The 18,343-nt window shown below is 41.5% G+C and overlaps 1 protein-coding gene across 1 annotated transcript; it reads right to left on the minus strand.

The window, feature by feature from the left end:
- Positions 1 to 2,492: 2,492 nt before the first annotated feature.
- Positions 2,493 to 3,194, minus strand: SCAND1 (SCAN domain containing 1; the record flags this gene model as incomplete). The annotated part of the gene is made up of 1 exon (XM_084248056.1): positions 2,493 to 3,194. One exon carries the CDS (start codon positions 3,192 to 3,194, stop codon positions 2,679 to 2,681), a length of 516 nt encoding a protein of 171 aa, XP_084104182.1. The 3' UTR covers positions 2,493 to 2,678.
- Positions 3,195 to 18,343: the final 15,149 nt, after the last annotated feature.

Genomic DNA, 18,343 nt, shown 5'->3' on the forward strand with positions numbered 1-18,343 from the left:
GTTATATGCTGCAAATATTTACTATGTAAACGTGAAGTAGCCAATATCTCAATAGCAATGACAGTATCTCCTGCAACCTTTGGAATGGTTAGGCTTTAAGGCACAGGTCATTGTGGTCGTGAAGGCCTCTGTATCAAGATCTGCTTCAGGGAATGCTCTGCCTAGTGATTTATTCACCATTTGATACAGAATGAAGTGAGGAGAAGTTGACCTGCTGTAGCTTTTTCATCAAAGAGAGTTCATGTGGTTGTAATATCTGTAATAAAGCTGACACAATTCCTCTACAAAAGGCTGTTTCCCATTGCTAATGTTGGTTTTTCTGATTCAGGAAGAAATGCTCAAGGAGTACATGTGGTGTGTTTTGGATAAATTATTAGACAGCCACTTTAAAAGAATTGTGTCATGCTTGTCTGAAAAGAAAAGAAACAGGATGATTTTCTATAGCCACAACTGTGAGGTTATCACTCTTGTATACTAATTTTTCTTTTCTGAAAATACATTTGAGTATCACATCTGGGGATACTGTAATTTTAAGGTCGTCAGTCTCATGTCTTTTTTCAGAGATGAGAGCAGAAGTGGAATTATCCTAATTTTGTCAAGTGGCCATTATTTGTTTATTTAAGTTTTATAAAGGAAACAATCCCATATTACTCATTGTGATTTTTGTTCTTAGGGAAGCAAGGGAAGACTAAATTCCAATAACCTCAGTGTGCTTTCCTAATTTAAAGCCATGTTGAGGGGCTCCCTCCCCCCATTCCTGGGTCAAGTTGTATTAACCCCAAGTTGGAGCACTGGATAACTGTTATTTGCAAATATTACTGTTACCATTTAGAAATATGTACACTACCTAAGTTTTCTTTTGAGAAAAAAAACTACCCATCTATAAAAAATTGCCTTGACAAACAGTTTTGGTTTGAGTAATCATTTTGTTTCTTTAAGTGATGAGTGTATGCAAGGTAGACCCTTGACGAGCTAACATTGCACTGTGGTTATGTATCTATGTTTACGCGCTATTAGAACAGAAGGCGCTGTATATAGAAATGTTGCTTTGAGGCAATATTTGCAAAACATGCAAACTTCTGTATGTATTTGGAAAAAATAAACAGGTTCTTGTTTCCATGTTTCAGTAATGTTATCGAATTGTTAAAGTTCTCTACCCCACTTTTAATATCCATTACTTAATTTTTTATAGTCACTACTTTTGAAAGGAAGTCTGCTTTTACAATCTAAAGATTCATCTGCAGGGAGGCAGATGCAAGTTCAAGATCCTGAATCTCAAGAAAGTACGCAAAATACTTTTGAATTAATTTAAGTGTCTTAATATTCAAGTAAAATGCCCCTCACCAGTCTCTATACCCAGTCTAAGATTTGTTGTTCAAGTTGCAGGCTTAATAGATTTTTGGTTGTTAAAAGCAAGTGCAGGGAAGACAGGTCTGGCCTTCCTTATGAGATGGCATTTCTTTCTTTAAAGATGACTGCAAGTAGGGCATTCTGGGACCAACCCAAACTGCTTATGGATCCCAATTAGCACCTTCCTGGGTGGGCAGAAGATTCAGGGAACAGTAGATGCAAGAACAGATGAAGAGGGCCTCCCCAGTGGCGCAGCGGTTGAGTGCTGGGTTGCGGGGCTGCCCGCAGCCTCTGCAGCGCTGGTTCAATCCCCGGCTGCTCCCCGGCCACAGGAGGAGGGTCCCACATGGTGCGCAGACCTCTCCTGCCGCCCGCTGCTCCCCTCAGCAGTGTGCTTCGTCCTTCTGCCTGCTCTGCTCCCCGCTCTGGCTCTGGTGAATTCTCTCACCCTCCCGCGCTTCTGGCTGTACCCAGTGCTTGTATAAATAAATCTTTTTTTTAAAAAAAAAAAACATGAAGATTTCATGGCAGGGCTTTTCCATAAAGTAGTTTGTCAGTTACTTGCATACTTCCTTTTTCCCTTTCTAAGCAATTATGCTTATTTAACAAAGGGAAGCAGTTGGTGAGTCTTGATGAATAAAGCAGAGATGACAAACATGATCTAGCCTCTCTCTGCAAGGACCTGCACTAAACACATCTCATTAAAATAAACCTATAGCGTGGGCCTTTCGGAAAGCCTGTGCCCACAGGATGGTTGTGGCGGCATTATTGGTAAAGAACCTGTAGCCCTCTAATAAGCACTTAATAGAACCAAGTATTTGCCCTGCAGGATCCCACAACCACCTATAAGGCAAGGCGTCTTTAGCCAAGTAGGAAAACAAGTTCTGATTCTAGCTGAAGGTTAAGGGGTGAATGAATATGGAACCCAGGACGCTGGAACCCTCAATTACATCTACTCCAACTAAACAAAGGAAGCCTAAGTCAGTCCTGGGCGAGTGAGTAGCAGAAAAATTTCCCAGATGTGGTGGAGGCCCAGGGGACCGGTAATAATCCCACAGAAGCCAACGAAAACCAAGCAAATAGCAAACAAAGGTTTTATTCTCAATTTCGCCATCAGCCAGAAAGTAGGCTGGAAACAGGCTCGGGAAAACAAACTCAGTAAAGGACGAACGAAAGAGACACAACAGACTACCAGATCCACCAAAACTCGTTTTCTATGAACGCGGAGTGGGGAACCAGGTTCAGCCCCTCCAATCATGGCAATCATGGCTCCAGTCCTGGGAGCGCCCGGCCCGGCCCGGCCCGGCCCAGCCCGGCCCGCTGGCAGCTCAGCCGGTGATGCGCACATCGGTGCGGCGGCGAAGGCGCCGGGCCCGCGCCGCGTCGGGCAAGATGGCGAGCAGCTGCTCTTGCACCAGCATCTCCACGATCTGCTCCTTCGTGCGGATGTCAGGTCGCAGCCACTGACGGGAGAGTTCCCGCAGCTGCCGAAAGGCCTCGCGTGGGCCTGCCGCGTCCTGGTAGCGGAACTGGCGGAAACGCTGGCGGAACGTCTCGGGGCCGGGCCGGGAGCCGCCGAGGCCCGGAGGCGAGCGCGGGGCGGCCTCGGCAAGCGACGCGGGACCCAGTGGTGCGGGCCCGAGGGGCAGTTCTAGGGCCGCGGAGGCCGCCGCGGGGGGTGGAGTCACTTCGGGGTCCGCGGCACTGGGGCTGGAGGATTCGGGGGCGGGCGGTGGGCCCCCACACTTGGCTTCCGGGCCCGAGCTCCGGCCGTCTCCATCCTGTTTCTCCAGTGGTGGCGCGGAGGTACCAGCAGCCGCCAAGCTTCCCTCGGTCGCTGCCATGACTCCGGGTCTGAACGTCACTCTTTGTCGGCCGACTGTGGGCTCAGCACCGAGCAGACGCTGAGGTGGGGTAAGGAGGGAGGCGTTTTCAGCCGAAGGGCAGAGCCCGCGGAACCCCGAGGGAGGCCCACCTGATGCTGACCAGGACCGCGCCGACTGCAGCGCCGGGGCCGGCCGGAAGCGGAAGTGGCCGCTGGTTCCTCTATGAGCCGCTCAGCGCGCGAGCGCCGGGAAGCCCGGCCCTGGCTCCAGAGAGCGGCGCCCCCTAGCGTTCGCGCGTCGCCTCGGGAGGAGGCCGGAACTGAGGCGCGGCGAGCCCATGAGAGCACGTGGCGGAAGGCGCTGCGTCTGGGCCTCTCCGCTCGCCTTGTGGACGAGGAGGCGAAGCGGGAGGAACACGCAGAGAAGGAAGAGGGCTGCGGAAGAAGAAAAGCGGGGTTCTTTTCCTCTCAGAATGACAGGTGACCCGTGCCTCCCCCTGCCCGCGCGCCGCTCTCCTTGACCTTGGTTAGGATGATATCGAGCCCCGAGTTTTTCAGGACTTGGCTAGGGCCCTTCTCAGAAAGTTCTGTAGCTTCGTCAGAAGAGGAGGGCGGTAGCACCCACCTTATCACGAGTGTGACAGATAGAACTAAGATGCTCAGCACACACAAAGAAATTTGCCCCTTATCTGTAAAATGCGGATGTAATAGAACTTACCTCAAAGAAGCTGTGAGGGAATTCGGTGAAACGATGCACTTAAAAGCAAGTAGTTCTGACAGCACTTTGGTAAGTGATATTATATTCTGTTTGACAGTTGCCTCACAAATAGGTTTGCACCTAGAAAGACCTATGAGAGACATATGAAAGACTTTGAACAACAGCCTCTGTTTTTAGTTGAAGTTATTTAAGGAGGTGACAAGTCCTTTCACTTACTCAGTTTTTACTGGGTCTTTCATACACACACACACACCCCAACACACACACACACACACACACAGGTAACTTTGAACTCTGCAGGGTGAGTGGGCTTGTTTAACAATCACCAATACACCAGTCACCCCGATGTAAGACTTGACCTCTTCCATAGGATGTACTCTTTAGGATAGATAGAAATAGATCCTCCCAGAACAATTTCCACTTCTTAAAAATCATTTCTAAGGTCTTTTATTTTTTAAAGTTACTGACTTGTAAAAATTGGGAGATTTCACATGCAGATCTGGATTTCCAGCTATTCTTGAAAAAAGTGGAAAAGCTGGCCATAAAGAGCTCAGAATTTCGTATTGAAAAATTGAATCCTTCTCTCAGGAAAGGGAATGATCTCTTGTGATAATTGGAATCAGGAAATGTTCTAGTTTATTTCTTCCATCCCTATTGGAGTCATGGGATAGCTAGAGATCTTTCAGAATTACTGCATGCGAGAATGGAAGGGAACCTTAGAGATTAAGTCTGATTCAGTCATTTTCTTTTTTCTTTTTCTTTTTTTTCTTAAAGGAAGTCTTTTTTTAATTAAAAAAATTTTATTTATTCAAGAGCAGGGGTACAGGCCAGAGGTGCGGGAGGGTGAGAGGATTCACCAGAGACAGAGTGGAGAGCAGAACAGGCAGATAGACCGAAAGCACTGCTGAGGGGAGCAGCGGGCGAGACAGGAGAGGTCTGCAGGGCCATGTGGGCTGCTCCCTGGCCAGCTGGGAATCGAACCTGCCCTGCAGGGGCTGTGAACAGCTTCACAGCACTGTTCTCAACTCACTGCGCCACCAGGGAGGCCCTGATTCAGTTATTTTAAACTATGAATCAGTAAGCCCCTCACCCTCCCAAAAGCCTGAAGTTATAATATCTCTTCCTAGAAGAGGGATGCACTTACATACTTTGCATATAATTTAGAGGCATTTTCCAGATACCCTTGAGCCCACTCAGAGGACCCAAGTTAAGTTTAAAATGTATTTTTATATGTAGTCTATTTGCATTGAATTTTGCAGGATAATTAGTCAAGATACCAAGAGGTAAAGGATCACTCCAAAGTACAAAAAATTTAAGTGGTTCTATGATGACAAAATTCTTTTGACTTCTAGTCCATTGCTCTTATTTTCTGTAGGGAACACCCCTAAATATATGTTTGGAATAAGGGTTATTTCATAGAAGGGACTCTGAAAGCTGGGTGGAGGGAGACTTATAAGTGTATAAAGGAAAATCTCCATTTGTAAGAGTGTTTCCCTTGCTCTACCAGAGGACTAAATCTTTTTTTAGTCAGTAGTAAGACAGCAACTTAAATCTGTATAACAGTCATACTGTGTTTACTGTGCCTTTACTGGTAACCTTCCACGACTGAGCTTATCCCACAATATCCTCTGATTTTAGGTGAAGTTATTTAAGGAGGTGACAAGTCCTTTCACTTACTCAGTTTTTACTGGGTCTTTCATATATATATATATATATATATATATATATATATATATATATATACACTAAATTGATATATATATATACACACACACATATACACACAGGAAACATGCATGTTATGATTAGACTTCTTTTTGTTATTTTTCTCTTGTCAGTCTGTCTGATATTAATTTGACTATTTGTCAGTCTAGAGGAACTGAAAGGGGAAGGGAACACTGTCCCTGAACCCCAGTTTAGTTTCACTGACAGGATAAATTCATTGACTGGATGCTGCTTGCCTGTGAATGATGGCAGTGGAAGAGATCCTGGGACTTTTGACAAAAGCATCTACAAAAAGGTAAAAATGTTTACTACTCAGCCTCTTACAGCTCTCCCTGGGAGGTCCAGATAACTAGTGAGCCTGTTCTGGGGCAAACCCAGGGGGGGAAGGGATGCCAGATTGTGTGAGTCCTCACCCACATTCTGAAAAATGCAGGACCAGTCCCAAAAGCAGATAGAGAGAAACAAGAAAAAAAAATTAATTACATATGGAGCAAGGAAAGGAAGTGCTCAAGAGAAAAAAAAGTCATTGGCTACCACTCCACTGGATGTTCTCTGTCTTACCTACAGATAGTACCTGCTGAGCAGAGATCAGTGTACAATTGTTATAGGGCAGGATGAGGGGTACCTTGGGACCCCAAACCTGCCTACTCTAAATAGGTTCTACCATCCGCCACATGGAGACAAAACACACTCTAGTGCATAAGACCTTCAATGGAAAGGAACTTTTAATACAATTTATGTGCAATGAAGAGAAGGGAAAGAGTAGATAAAATAGTTTTAACACAAAACACTGAAAGTTACCCATCTCCTTGTGGGTAAATGCCCAGCCAAACAGGATTGGCCCAAAGCAGGACCACTGAGGCCTAAAAGCTTGCCATAGATCTAAGGTACCTTCTCTTGGGTCCCATAGAAAGGGGGCAGAAAGGGCCAGACAAGTATGGAAGGAAAAGAGAAAAATCAAAGCCCAAGTCAAGATAAAGGCTGCCATTGTTAACTTCTCCACAGTCCTTCACCCACATCTGTTTCAAAAGTCTACTTCCATGTTCCCCAAGTCCGTGGTACAAGTCCAAGGTGGAGAAGCAAGCGCAGCATGTCTCTCTGCTCCAGGTGTCTCCTCTAGGTCATCTTGATCTCCCTTCTCTCCTCTTTTCAGCCCAGTCCTTTCTCCTCTCTCAGTCCTCTCAGTCTTTTCTACCCTTATTTCTCTGCCTAGCTCCACCTTTTTTTTTTTTTAATAAATTTTATTGTTATATTCCCCATACAATTGCAGCGCCCCCATTCTGACCCCAATCCCTCCCCTCCCGCCCCCGCCCCCCTAAAAGTGTCTCTGGTTCATAGTTTTTTGTTGATTTTGATTTTCACTTTCTTATAGTTATTCATTTTCCTGGTCCCTTATTTAAGTTTTCTAGATTCCTGCTATGAGTGAGACCATCCGGTATTTTTCTTTTTCTTTTTGGCTTATTTCGCTGAGCATGATCCCTTCCAGTGCCATCCATGTTGCTGCAAATTGCATGTGTTTATCTTTTTTGAATGCTGAGTAATATTCCATGGTATATATGTACCACATCTTCTTGATCCAGTCATCTATTTTTGGGCATTTGGGCTGTTTCCAAAGCTTAGCTATTGTAAACAGTGCTGCTATAAACATAGGGGTGCAGGTGTTCTTTGGAATTGATGTTTCTGTGTCCTTTGGGTAAATACCTAGGAGTGGAATTGCTGGATCATATGGAAGCTCTATGTTTAGTAGGTCCAGAAATCTCCACACAGCTTTCCACAGTGGTTGGACCAGTTTGAACTCCCACCAACAGTGCAGAAGAGTTCCTTTTTCTCCACACCCTCGCCAACATTTGTTGTTGCTAGTTTTTTTAATATGTGCCATTCTCACTGGTGTAAGATGGTATCTCATGGTAGTTTTGATTTGCATTTCCCTGATGACAAGTGATGTTGAACATTTTTTCATATGCCTGTTGGCCATTTGCATTTCCTCTTCAGAGAAGTTTCTTTTAAGCTCTTCTGCCCATTTTTTGACTGGATTATTTTCTTTGTTGTTGTTGAGTCTCATCAGCTCTTTGCAGATTTTTGTGATCAGTCCTTTATCATTAGTGTTGGGTGCAAAAATGTTCTCCCAGTTGGTGGGGTTTCTCTTTGTTTTTGTTATTGTCTCTTTTGCTGTGCAAAAGCTCTTTAATTTGATGTAGTCCCAGCTGTTTATCTTTGCCTTCACTATCACTGCTTTGGGTGAGGTGTCTGTAAAGATGTCTTTGATGTGCAAATCACGTAGTGTTTCGCCTATATTTCCTTCTGTATATTTTATGGTTTCAGGTCTTATGTCTAGTTCTTTAATCCATTTTGAGTTGATTTTTGTGTATGGTGTGAGGTGGTGGTCAAGCTTCATTCTTTTGCATGTAGCGACCCAGTTTTCCCAGCACCATTTATTGAACAAACTTTCTTTGCTCCAATGCATATTCTTTGCTCCTTTGTCAAAGATTAGTTGACCATAAATCTGTGGGTTTATTTCTGGATTTTCTATTCGATTCCATTGGTCTGTATGTCTGTTCTTGTTCCAGTACCATGCAGTTTTGATGATTATGGCTTTGTAGTATAGTTTGAAGTCTGGGAGTGTGATGCCTCCATTCCCTTCTTTTTTTTTTCAGGAGAGCTTTGGCTATTCGGGGTTTTTTGTGATTCCATATGAATTTCATCAATAATTGTTCTATTTCTTTGAAGAATGACATTGAAATTTTGATTGGAATAGCATTGAATCTGTATATTGCTTTTGGAAGGATGGCCATTTTAATAATGTTTATTCTTCCAATCCATGAGCAGGGGATGTCTCTCCATTTCTTTGTGTCTTCTTCTATTTCTTTTAACAGTGTTTTATAGTTTTCTTTGTATAGGTCCTTTACCTCTTTTGTTAGATTTATTCCCAAATATTTGATTTTTTTTTTGTTTCAATAACAAAAGGGATGGTTTTTTTGATTTCTTCTTCTTCAGATTTATTGTTTGTGTATAGGAAGGCTACTGACTTTTGCGTGTTGATTTTGTATCCTGCCACTTTACTGAACTGATTGATGAGTTGAATTAGCTTTTCTGTGGAGTTTTTTGGGTTCTCTATGTATAATATCATATCGTCTGCAAATAGTGATAGTTTGACTTCTTCTTTTCCTATTTGGATTCCTTGGATGTCTTTCTCTTGTCTTATTGCTCTGGCTAGGACTTCCAGTATTATATTGAAAAGCAGTGGTGAGAGTGGACATCCTTGTCTTGTTCCAGATCTTAATGGAATTGCTTTCAGCTTTTCACCATTGAGAATGATACTGGCTGTTGGCTTGTCATAGATGGCCTTTATGATGTTGAGGTATGTTCCTCGTATCCCAAGAATTTCAAGGGCTTTTATCATGAATGGGTGTTGTACTTTGTCGAAAGCTTTCTCAGCATCTATTGATATTATCATATGGTTTTTATATTTCTTTTTGTTGATGTGTTGGATAACGTTGATTGATTTTCGGATGTTAAACCATCCTTGTGCCCCTGGAATGAATCCAACTTGGTCGTGGTGAATTATCTTATGGATACATTGTTGGATTCTGATAGCTAAAATTTTATTGAGGATTTTTGCATCAGTGTTCATTAGGGAGATTGGCCTATAGTTTTCCTTTTTTGTGTTGTCCTTGTTCGGTTTTGGTATTAGTGTAATGTTGGCTTCATAAAATGTGTTTGGTATTGTCCCTTCCTTCTCAATTTTTTGGAAGAGTTTGTGAAGGATAGGCACTAATTCGTCTCTGAATGTTTGGTAGAATTCATTTGTAAATCCATCAGGTCCTGGGCTTTTGTTTTGGGGAAGGTTTTTGATTACCATTTCAATTTCGCTAATTGTAATTGGTCTGTTTAGGTGTTCTATTTCTTCTTTATCTAGCTTTGGGTGATTGTAGAGTTGTAGGAATTTGTCCATCTCCTCTAGATTGTTAAACTTGTTTCCATATAACTGTTCATAGTAGTTACTGATTTTCTTTTGATTTCTGCTGTGTCCGTTGTGATTTCTCCTCTTTCATTGATGATCCTGTTTATTTGTGCTTTCTCCCTTTTTTCCTTTGTGAGCCTGGCTAGGGGTTTGTCTATTTTATTGATTTTTTCAAAGAACCAGCTCTTGGTTTCATTGATCTTTGGGATTGTTTTTTTAGTTTCAATTTCATTTATTTCTGCTTTGGTTTTTATTATTTCTTTTCTTCTACTGGTTTTGGGGTTTTTTTGTTGTTCTTTTTCTAGATCTTTGAGCTTTGAGATTAGGTTGTTTCTTTGCGTTCTTTCTTGTTTCTTGATGTGAGCTTCTATTGCTATATATTTTCCTCTTATTACTGCTTTTGCTGCATCCCATACATTTAGGATATTGGTGTCCTCCTTGTCGTTCAATTCAAAAAATTTTTTAATTTCTTCTTTGATCTCCTCATTAGTCCAATGGTCTTCCAGTAGTGTGGTTTTTAATCTCCATGAGGTAGGAAAGTTCCTTGCCTTCTTTTTATGGTTTATTTCTAGTTTGATGCCTTCATGGTCAGAAAAGATGGTTGATATGATTTCAATCTTGGTGTATCTGTTGATGTTTGTCTTGTGCCCCAGTATGTGATCGATCCTGGAGAATGATCCGTGTGCGCTTGAGAAAAATGTGTACTCCGTTTTTTTGGGGTTTAGTGTTCTATAGATGTCTGTTAAGCCCAATTGCTCTAGGTCCTTATTTAGAGCTTTGGTTTCTTTACTTATTTTTTGTCTTGTTGATCTATCCATTGTTGATAGTGGTGTGTTGAAGTCTCCCACTACGTATGTGTTTTCTCTGATGTCTGTTTTCAGAGAGGACAACAGTTGTCTGATATATTTTGGTGCTCCTTCGTTTGGTGTAGCTCCACCTTTTTTAAAGTGGGTCAGGGAACCTGAGACCTCCCTTTTCCCCGGGATTACCCTGCGCAATCAGAAGCCAGCCCCAAAAGAGAGCAACTTGCCTGAGCTCCTATTTAAAGTTCACCTGGTGGCTCAACTGTGCCCCTAGTTTCCAGCAGACCCTGTTCAGGAAATTGGGAATAGATTCCAGAAAGCCCCACATTTTACCAGGGATTGACTGAGCACCACCCACTTGACCCAGAGGATGTCCTTCACTGCTTCTCCTACAAGACTTTTTCTCTCTTCTAAATTTAAGATTGGGAGAGAAATTTTTTGGTGGAACTAGTTCCATGGGCATAATGACTCTTGGTTTTGAATATTGTTGGGTTGTAAATGCTTCATCTTTTAAATTTGAAATGTGTGGGTACTCTTAATGATTGATTCCTCCCCTTGTCTCGTTGTTTTCCTTGTCTCTTTCTTATAAGAAGGAAAAACTAATGGGACTGTAGGTGAGATTTTCCCCTTCATCTGGTTTTGTGCCCAAGAGCTAGGCTTTGTGACCCCTCTTCTGTCTCTGCCATCCAGGAGTCTTTACTGGAATGCCTCTTTGGCACCAATCAAAAATTGATTTGGATCCAAACCCTTCTTTGTCTGACTGGGCCAGCTTTCAGTGAACTGTTAAACATTTTTGCTTCCTAATTCAAGTGTATCACCTTCTGGTACTGCTTATGGAACATAGGACTTTACTTTTTAGACTTTTGGGTTTTAGAATTAGTGAGAGTACCTCTTTCTGGTCTCTGCCAATGGTAGGATACATGTGCCTGGATGCATCAGGCAGACTGCCCAATAGGCTGTGGATAGGAGCTTAGGGAATTTAAAAGACAAATGGGTGATATTTTGGCTTCTTGGTAAGTTGCCATTTCTGTTTAAAAGGAGGAAAAACACATGCTCCCCTGTGCTTTGAAATGGTTGGTTAAAAAACAAATTTTTCTTTATAGTTGCCATCTTTTCTTCTTCTTTGAGAATGAATTTCTGGATCTTGTAAGGGCTATGTCTTTTGCACTTTCTTGGGGTGTGTTGGTTTGAGTTGCTATTTAGATTATTAAGATCCTACTCATCAGAGGCCAGGGCAAAGGACTATCTGTATTGGAAAAACTTCTAAACTGAAAAATTTTTAGAGCACTCTCAATCTAAATAATTGTAATGGTACCTGTGGAAAGGTCAATTTGAAAAAAGGCTGTTGGCTTGAAACAAAATGCAACTAGTTATTTAATCATTTTTATTTCTAGTTGTACTTAAGAATGTGGCTGTACCATATATTTTTCAAAAATGAGTAAATATAGAGAGATTTAATTAACTTTATTAATTGATTCATCAGTCAGGCAGCATCCCAGTTAGCAGGTAGAAAGAAGGGTGTTCCAAGGAGTGGTACAAAACAGGAAGCTTTTATAGTCAGACAAAGGGTGGGAAAAAGTTATTAGCAAAAGAAAAGAGAGCTTGTTTCAGGCAAAGACAACCTACTCAGGGGGAAGGCAGGATCTTACCATATAGATTACCTTACTAGTGCTCACCAGGAAATTCCATAGTGGTTGGTTTGAAATTGAGAGACTGAGCCTGCAATCAGGTTAGGTATTAAGTCTTTTTTTTTTTTTTTTAAAGATTTATTTATTTATTTATTTATACAAGCACTGGGTACAGTCAGAAGCGCGGGAGGGTGAGAGAATTCACCAGAGCCAGAGCGGGGAGCAGAGCAGGCAGAAGGGCCGAAGTACACTGCTGAGGGGAGCAGCGGGCGGCAGGAGAGGTCTGCACGCCATGTGGGACCCTCCTCCGGTGGCCGGGGAGCAGCCGGGGATTGAACCGGCGCTGCAGAGGCTGCAGGCAGCTTCGCAACCCAGCGCTCAACCGCTGCGCCACCGGGGGAGGCCCAGGTATTAAGTCTTGTTGAGGCTTTGCACCAGAACTTTTTCATCTTCCCAAACTGGAACTCTGCACCTATTAAGCAGTAACCTCCATTTCTCCCTTTCCCTAGCCTCTGATAGCAATTATTTTGCTTTCAGATTCTTTGACTTTGACCATTCTAGGACCCTCATATAAGTGGAATCATAGAATATTTATCCTTTTGTGCTTGGTTTATTTCACTTAGCATGATGTTTTAAAGGTTCATTGATATTATATGTAATATGTATCAGAATTTCATTCTTGCTTAAGATTGACTAATATTCCATTGTGTACAATACCATATTTTGTTTATCCTTTCATTCATTGACAGACATTTGGGTTGTTTCCACCTTCTGACTAATGTGAGTAATGCCACTATGAGCATTGGCATAAAAATATGTATTCAAGGAGGCCTTCCTGCTGGCACAAGGGGTTAAGTCTCAGCATTCTTAAGCTATCCACAGCCACTGCAGCATGAGTTCGATCCCCGACCAGGGAGGTGTCCCACATGGTGCAGCAGACCTCTCCTGTCTTGCCCCCAACTCCCTTGAGCAGTGTATTTCAGTACATCTGCCTCTTCTGCTCCCCACTTTGTATCTGGTGAATCCTCTCACCCTCCCACACCTCTGGCCTATAGCCCAGTTTTTTGTATGCATAAATAAATAAATATTTAAAAACAAAACAAAAAAAGTATGTGTTCAAGTCCTTGCTGTCATTTATTTTTGGTGTATACCTAGATGTAAATTACTTGTTTGTTGTTGTGTTTTGAGAATTCTTTATAATTCTGGATCTGAGGCCTTTGTTTTCTGTCTGTAGTTTGTCTTTTAATTCACTTAGAAGTGTCTTTTGCAGACTGGTACTTTTATTTTTTATTTTTTTAAAGATTTATTTATTTATACAAGCATTGGGGTACAGGCTAGAGGTGCAGGAGGGTGAGAGAATTCACCAGAGCCAGAGCAGGGAGCAGAACAGACAGAAGGACTGAAGTACACTGCTGAGGGGAGCAGCAGGTGAGACATGTGGGGATCTCTGGCCGGCCAGGAATTGAACCCGCGCTGCAGAGGCTGTGGACAGCTTCACAGCGCTGCACTCAACCTGCTGTGCCACCGGGGAGGCCCCAGACCGGTATACTTTTAAATTTTGATAAAGTCTGATTTGTCTGTTTTTAAAATTTATGGATCTTGCTTTTAATATTGTATCTAAGAATTTTTTCCCTAACTTAAATTCAAATATTTCTCTTAGGTTTTCTCCTAAAAGTTATATTGTTTTAGGCTCTACATTTAGGTCTCTCATCTATTTTTAGTTAATTTGCTGATTTTTAGTTAGTTAATTTTTGTATAAAATGTTGGGCATTCTTTTGGGGCACATACTTGTATTTCTTTTAGGATCATTTGTTGAAAAGATTATCCTTTCTCCCTAGAATTGCCTTTGTAACTTGTCAAATGAATTGGTTACATTTGGATCTGTTTTGGGGCTCTTTATTATGTTTCACTGATTTATAGATCTTTTCACGAATACTACATTGTCTTTATTACTATAACTTTATACTAATCTTGAAATTAGGTATTGGGAATCTTCTGTTATGGATATCCCAAGAACCTCAAACTTGCATGCAAAGAGGTTCTGCCTCCTGCCACATAAAGCGTACTCTGAGTGTGTAAAAACTTTAAAAGATCAGTGTGCATAGAGAGGGAAGAAGACAGAGGATATAGCTTCCCAATTAAACACCCAAAGTTACCCATCCTGTCATAGATAAACACCCAGCCAAACAAGGTTGGCTCCAAGTTGGGGCCTTTGAGGCCTAAAACCTTGCCACAGGGCATCTTCTGGTGGGAAACCATAGGAAAGGGTCAGGAGGGGCCGGGCAAGGAGCGAATAGAGAGAAATCAAAATACAAATCAAGGTATAATGGCTGCCATTGCTAGTCCCCCCCCATGTCTCTCATCCACGTCTCTTCCAAGTGTCTTTATACGTCTTGACTCCCATTTGTTTCCTTCTATGATCTCCAAGTCCCTAGTGTAAATCCAAGCCCAGAAGTGTCACTTCTTCACATATCTCTCTGCTCCATGTGTCGTCTTATGTCTTCCCCAAGTCTTTTCCAAGTCTTCTTTAGTGTTAGCTCCACCCTTCATTACATGGGACAGGTAGCATGGAACCTCCTCTTTTTATGGAGATTCTGTTACATAACTTTGTTCTTTTTCAAAATTGTTTTGACTTTTCTAGTTCCTTTGAATGTTCTAGTTCCTTTCTGGTTCTATACAAATTTTAGAATCAGCTCATCAGCATCTAAAATTAAATCCTTCTGGAGTTTGCTTTGGATTGTGTTGATTCTTAGATCAGTTTGGGAAGAACTGACATCTTATGTAGAAAAAACAGGCCCAAAATGGAGTCAGTCATACTGGGCCCTCGCTCAGACTCATTGCATTTTCACCCTCTCCTAAAAGTATAATTCTGAACCTATCAATCTGGAGTTTTCTTGTCAGTTCTGGTGAAGACATCTGCATGATGAGATCCCCCTGCCTTTCCCTGAGGAAAGTTGACTTTACCTGAAATAATCTTTTGCTAAATACCTTGTCCCAACCAGTTTCTGTCTGTAAATACCCTCTATTTTGTATAATCCCCTGCATTATCTAGATGGGATGCTGCCCCAAAAATTCATGTCATTTAATAAAGCCAATTAGATTTCTAAATTTGTGAATTAAAAAAAAACTACCACAATATAAAGCCTTCCAATCCATAAACATGAGTATTTATTTGGATATTCTTTAAAAGTTCTTATATCAATGTTTTATAGTTTTCAGTATTGAGAACCTGTACATATTTTGATATATTTGTACCTGAGTATTTGATGATTGATAATTTTTTTAAAGATTTAATTATGCATGCATACAAGAACCGTGGTACAGGCCAGATGCGCGGGAGGGTTAGATAGCAGGGAACAGAACAGGCAGATTGACGAAATATTCTGCTGAGGGGAGTAGCAGGTGAGACGGGAGAGGTCTGCTACGCTATGTGGGGTTCTCTCTGGCTGGCTGGGATCGAACCAGCGTTGCAGAGGCTGTGGACAGCTTCACAGCGCTGTGCTCAACCACCTGAGCCACCGGGGAGGCCCCTGATAATTGATAGTTTTGCTGCTATGAGTGCTGTTTAAAATTTTTTGATTTCTGATTGTTTGATAATATATAAAAATACAGTTAATTTTTGTCTTGTGATGGATCCTGCACTTCATTAAGCTAGGAAACTCACTCTCCTTACACACACACACACACACATTTTCAAGTAAAAAAAAGAATAATTATTAACTTCTTTTTTTTCTCATTTCTCATCCTTCCCGGGACACTACCCTGCAGGCACAGCATCAAGTGTAGTGTGGACTCTTTTTGAATATTGTTTTCTGAGAGAGTGCTACCATCTTCTAGCTGTTTGCCAGCAAAGGTCAGACACTGATGGTCAGGTAGGATGGCCTTCTTTTCTTTGATTTTACATTTGACATTTTCAGTGGTGTCACTGGGCTCAGCCACGAGGGTGATGGTTTTGCCATGCAGGGTCTTCGTAAATATCTGCATCTCCTTGTTTGCTAGACCTTCTTGTTGAAGAGAAAGAAAGAGCTCCCGTTCAGTCTTAGTATTGTTAGTTCCCTTCTATCTTTAAACATGTTTCTACATCTGTTTCCTCATTTATCAGGTTTAAAAGGTGTCTTAAAATTTCTAGCTCTTAGTTGTGTGGAGATTTCTGGACCTACTAAACATAGAGCTTCCATAGGATCCAGCAATTCCACTCCTAGGTAATTACCCAAAGGACACAGAAACATCAATTCCAAAGAGCACCTGCACCCCTATGTTTATAGCAGCACTGTTTACAATAGCTAAGTTTTGGAAACAACCCAAATGCCCAAAAATAGATGACTGGATCAAGAAGATGTGGTACAATACACCATGGAATATTACTCAGCATTCAAAAAAGATAAACACATGCAATTTGCAGCAACATGGATGGTGCTGGAAGGGATCATGCTCAGCGAAATAAGCCAGAAAGAAAAAGAAAAATACCGGATGGTCTCACTCATAGCAGGAATCTAGAAAACTTAAATAAGGGACCAGGAAAATGAATAACTATAAGAAAGTGAAAATCAAAATCAACAAAAAACTATGAGCCAGAAACTCTCTATGGGGGGGTGGGGCGGGGAGGGGAGGGATTGGGGTCAAAATAAGTGGGTTGCAATTGTATGGGGAATGTAAAAATAAAATTTATTAAAAAAAATTTCTAGCTCTTAAAGGCTATCACATGAAAAAACAATTGTAACTATGTGAGGTGATGAATATTAACTAATCGTAGCAACCATTTCTCAGTATAAATATACATATATCATATTATTATGTTATATACCTTAAACTAACATGATGTTATCTGTCAATTATATCTCAATAAAACTGGGAAAAAAGATTTACAGCTATAAACATTAAAGAAACCCATGTACTTGTGGGTCTATATCGCCGTTCTTGTTAGCTATATATTTTCTTTTTAATCACTCTGGTTTCTGTTTAATTGTTTCTGGTTTCTTTTTAATTGTTCATTCTCCTTTACTTGCTTTTTTGCAAACCTATCCTCTTTATTCATCACAGGTAGTTTTCTTTTTGATGTTTCTGAAAGACTTTTACTTCTGAGATATTTTTACACTTGATCTTAGCCAAAAGGCCGAGAAGCGATGGAGATTTTTTTTAAACACTTCTTTTCTGAGCTCCACCAGTGTCATCTCCTCTAGTTGTTTCATCATTTCTTCTTTGAACTATTGCATCTTTGCTTTGATCTCTCATTTTAAAATTCATTAAGCCCTTTGAAGTCTTTGTTGTTCGTGATTATCATCTGTTTCATGTTAATTTTTTTTTCTGGGGCATCCCTTTCATCTGTCATTTGTTTTTCTTGTTCCCTGCCTCTTTCTCCAACTCTTTTGTTAACATATTTGTATAGGTTTGGCACTGTTTATTTTTACTGTAGCTTCTCTTGAAGTGAAATAAGTTCTTTCTAGGTCAACTTTTTTTTTAATGATATTGTTTTATTACTACCAGCAGGAGTGGCCTGCATGGAGTGGTGGACTCTGGGCTCAGGGTTTGTGTGGGCTGTAGAGAGGATGATGGCTGGGAGGCTGGATGGAAAAGGGGAAGGTCCTCTCCATGTCACTTAGGTAACTCAAGAAGACTGAGGGGGCACTCATGTTCCCATGTTCACAGCCGTCTCCTCTCACCTTTTTTGTCTTGCCCCTACCCAGTAGTTTTTCAGAGAACCCCAAAACTTTTGTAGGGGATCTTCTTGTATATATTTCCTCAGAACTAGGACTATGATAGGAAAGGCAGAAACTCTGTATTATTTTGCAGAAACTTAATTTTCTTGTGTCTCTCCCTGGATTCTTTTGCATCTTTTCTCTAGTTGGAGGGGATAATGGGGATGGGGTGGGGAGGAGGTGAACCAGTTCTCTCTGTTCTCAATCTTGTAAGTAGTCAGTATCTTACCCAGCTGAGGTATTGAATGTCCCAGCTCCCAGCCCAGAAGCCTCCTACCTTCTCTAAAGTGCCCCATGACTCTGGCCCTCATTTAGCCATTGTGAGTCTCAGTTTTCTGTATGGAGTAGGTGTGAGGTCCCTCACCTTGTGGTAGTTGTGAAGATTAACTAGGATATTGCTTATATGTGCTAAATTCCCAGATTCAAAATCCTTCCCACTAACCTCTCTTCTTTCTAGAATCCTTCATTGTGACAGAAGATTCTGAGGACAGTATTTTATTCCCACAGTTGTTGGTAGGGTAGAAGGAGCTCTTATTTTGACACTGAGGACAGCTATTTGTTTTCAGTATAACTGAATTCTTAGGAAAAGATTCTTGACAAGCAAAGGGACTAGTTGTCACTTGAAAACTCAGGAACC

The sequence above is a fragment of the Talpa europaea genome (assembly GCF_964194135.1).
Source record: "Talpa europaea genome assembly, chromosome: 11".
NCBI classification, from domain to species: Eukaryota; Metazoa; Chordata; class Mammalia; order Eulipotyphla; family Talpidae; genus Talpa; species Talpa europaea.